Source organism: Asparagus officinalis, chromosome 10, assembly GCF_001876935.1.
Source record: "Asparagus officinalis chromosome 10, Aspof.V1, whole genome shotgun sequence".
NCBI classification, from domain to species: domain Eukaryota; kingdom Viridiplantae; phylum Streptophyta; class Magnoliopsida; order Asparagales; family Asparagaceae; genus Asparagus; species Asparagus officinalis.
Window position 1 is genome coordinate 11,722,694 of NC_033803.1, and position 2,577 is coordinate 11,725,270.

Here is a 2,577-nt window from a genome sequence, read left to right on the forward strand (position 1 = left end):
TTAGTTTTATGATTTGTGCTATTGATGTTTAGGTGGAGGTTGAAGCACTTGTGATTCAAGGGCCAAAGCTAAGCACCGTCATCAGCCAAGTTAAGAAGCTGGAGGCCTCAGTCTTGGTGCTGAGCCAGAGCAAGCCTTCTTTGTTCTCTTGCTGGTAAGATGTTTTCCCCACCATCCAAATCCAAATTCTCTGCAAATTACAACTTCAACCGATAGTTTCAAGGGTTTATTTGTAATACTGGTCTCTTAAATCTTGGTATTTTCAAAATATGCCCTCCAATCTTTGAAAATTACTATGTAGTCTCCCAAATACTGTACGGTACACTGACATTCGGAAAACGTATTACTTCCAGTCGTTCTAACTTTTCCCTTAATTTTAATTTAGCAATCAAACTCGTACCTGATTCGAAATCGTAACCTAGACCCAAAATTTATATCTTCTTCCCACCAACAGTCATCTTCTTCTTCCTCGAACCCATCTTTTAGACAGCCCCTACTCCTCTCACATCCATAATTTGATACCAAACACCTTTGAATCTAACCCATGCACAAGTTTGAAGGGTATAAAGATAATGTTCCCTGCAAGGTTTACCACTAACTCAACTAGGGTTAACAAATTGGATGGAGATACTAACAGAATGACTAATTTGAGCAACCTATATGGTTTAAGGGACGAAATAGCAATTCCAAATAGTTGGAAGGACTAATTTACAAAAAATGAAAGATTTAAGCGACTTATGTCTGAAAAAACTATTTTCAATTTGCAATAAAAGTTGCTGCTGCTGCTGCAAATGTAGTTTTTTTTCACACCTGCAGTTGCAGAAGTCCTTTTTTTGCAAAAATAAGTCGCAAGAATGCGAATCGTTTTTGCAATTTTAGCAACTAAAGCTACAAAAGAGAGAGACAATTATAACTGCAGTTGTAACTATGTTTACAAATTATAATTACAGTCGCAGTTTCAACTTACAACATACCACCAAATATCTACAAATATAATATACCCCACTTCACCAAGTACGGGAGGGACCTAGGAAGGATCAAATAAAATATGAGAGGAGTGATCTGAAAGTTTCAATATTATTGTTTTGATGGCTTTGAATTTGAACAATATTCTCCTGTGGTCAGCTTGTTTAGGAGCAGCAGTGAGGATTTTGTGGAGCAGTGCATCAACAAAGCAGAGTGCTTGACTCTAGCGGTGAGAAAGCAGAGCAAGGGAGTTGGTGGATACTTGGTCAGCACCAGATGGCAGAAGAACTTCTGGCTCTTGGCTTAACAAGCAGCAGTAGAAATAAAGAGAGCCCGACTACTTATGATTACTGTTAACAATAATATAAAGGTGCTTATATTGTATGCTGAGTGGCAGATAGAGCTGACCTGACTTAACGAGGGTCCTGTTATGTTTTGACTATGTTATGGTTGTTGGTGTTATCAATAAATATCATCCCATTATTATGTCATCCAGTTTTCATGGTTTCCATGTAGGGGTGCATTTGGTTCAGATACGGCTCGGATATGATGCTTATCATATCCATATCCTTGGATATCCGCTTAGTCATTTCGGATACGGACATACGTCGGTAAGGAAAAATTCATATCCATATCCGTCTAAATCAAATACGGATACGGATATACATGCGGATATTTAAGCGGATATGCATGTGGATATAAAAAGGATAGGAGAGAACTATATACTATTGAAAAAAATATGTGATACAAAAGAGTTCATTAATATGTTCATTATATCTGAAAAGCTAAGATTAGATATCTTGATCGTCAAAATTGACCTCATATTCATAATGTAAAGACTAAAACCATTGTAATACAATGACTAATATGTATTCGGATATTTCGGATACGGTTTCGGATATTTCACCACAAAACCATATATGTAACCATATCCTATCGGTTATAAATTTGAGTAACCATATCCGTATCCTAACGGATACGGTGACAGATATTTCCTCAGATACGGATATGGTTTAGCACCCCTGTTTCCATGTCATCAAGTTCTACCCAATAAAACATATTGTAAGAAATATGCAAGAGCAAAGATTAAACCAAGCATATAGTAATGCAAATCAGAGTGATCACTATAAATGAATAAAGGGTTAACTGTGGATAGACCTGCTGTATTGTTACCAAATTGAACTTACTATCCTGTAGTTATATATGTTGCAAATAGATCGGAAGAGTTTTCTCCCCTTTATAAATTTATCATTTGGTTTAAAAGAATTAAGAAAAAGGCACCCATTGAAAATAGAGTTCTATTGTTGCAGATGGATACCCTTCTATTGTTGCATAGACCCCTTGACTGAAAATCTTGCAAATAGATCCCGAGAAAAGGGTCACAAAAATTTCATTCAGAGGGTCTACCTGTTACAATAGAACTATAGAGGTAGTAAGTTCAGTTTGGCGATAGTATAGAGAGTCCACCTGGAATTAACCCATAAATTAAGAGATGTTTTTATGATGGGTAAAGCAACGGCAAGTTCTACTAAATAAAACAGATTGTAATAATATGCAAAACTGATATCCACTAAATAAATATCAGCAACATTCTCCTATAATAACTGAAAA

General features: G+C 36.1%; 1 protein-coding gene across 1 annotated transcript in view; it reads left to right on the top strand.

Moving 5' to 3' along the window:
• LOC109825588 overlaps window positions 1-1,457 on the top strand; it is a 2,398-nt gene extending 941 nt beyond the window's left edge. Inside the window, exons 2-3 of the mRNA XM_020392447.1 lie at window positions 33-154; window positions 1,126-1,457. Of these exons, the coding sequence (XP_020248036.1) occupies window positions 33-154; window positions 1,126-1,273 (270 nt within the window). The 3' untranslated portion in view covers window positions 1,274-1,457. The remainder of the gene's footprint in view (window positions 1-32; window positions 155-1,125) is intronic.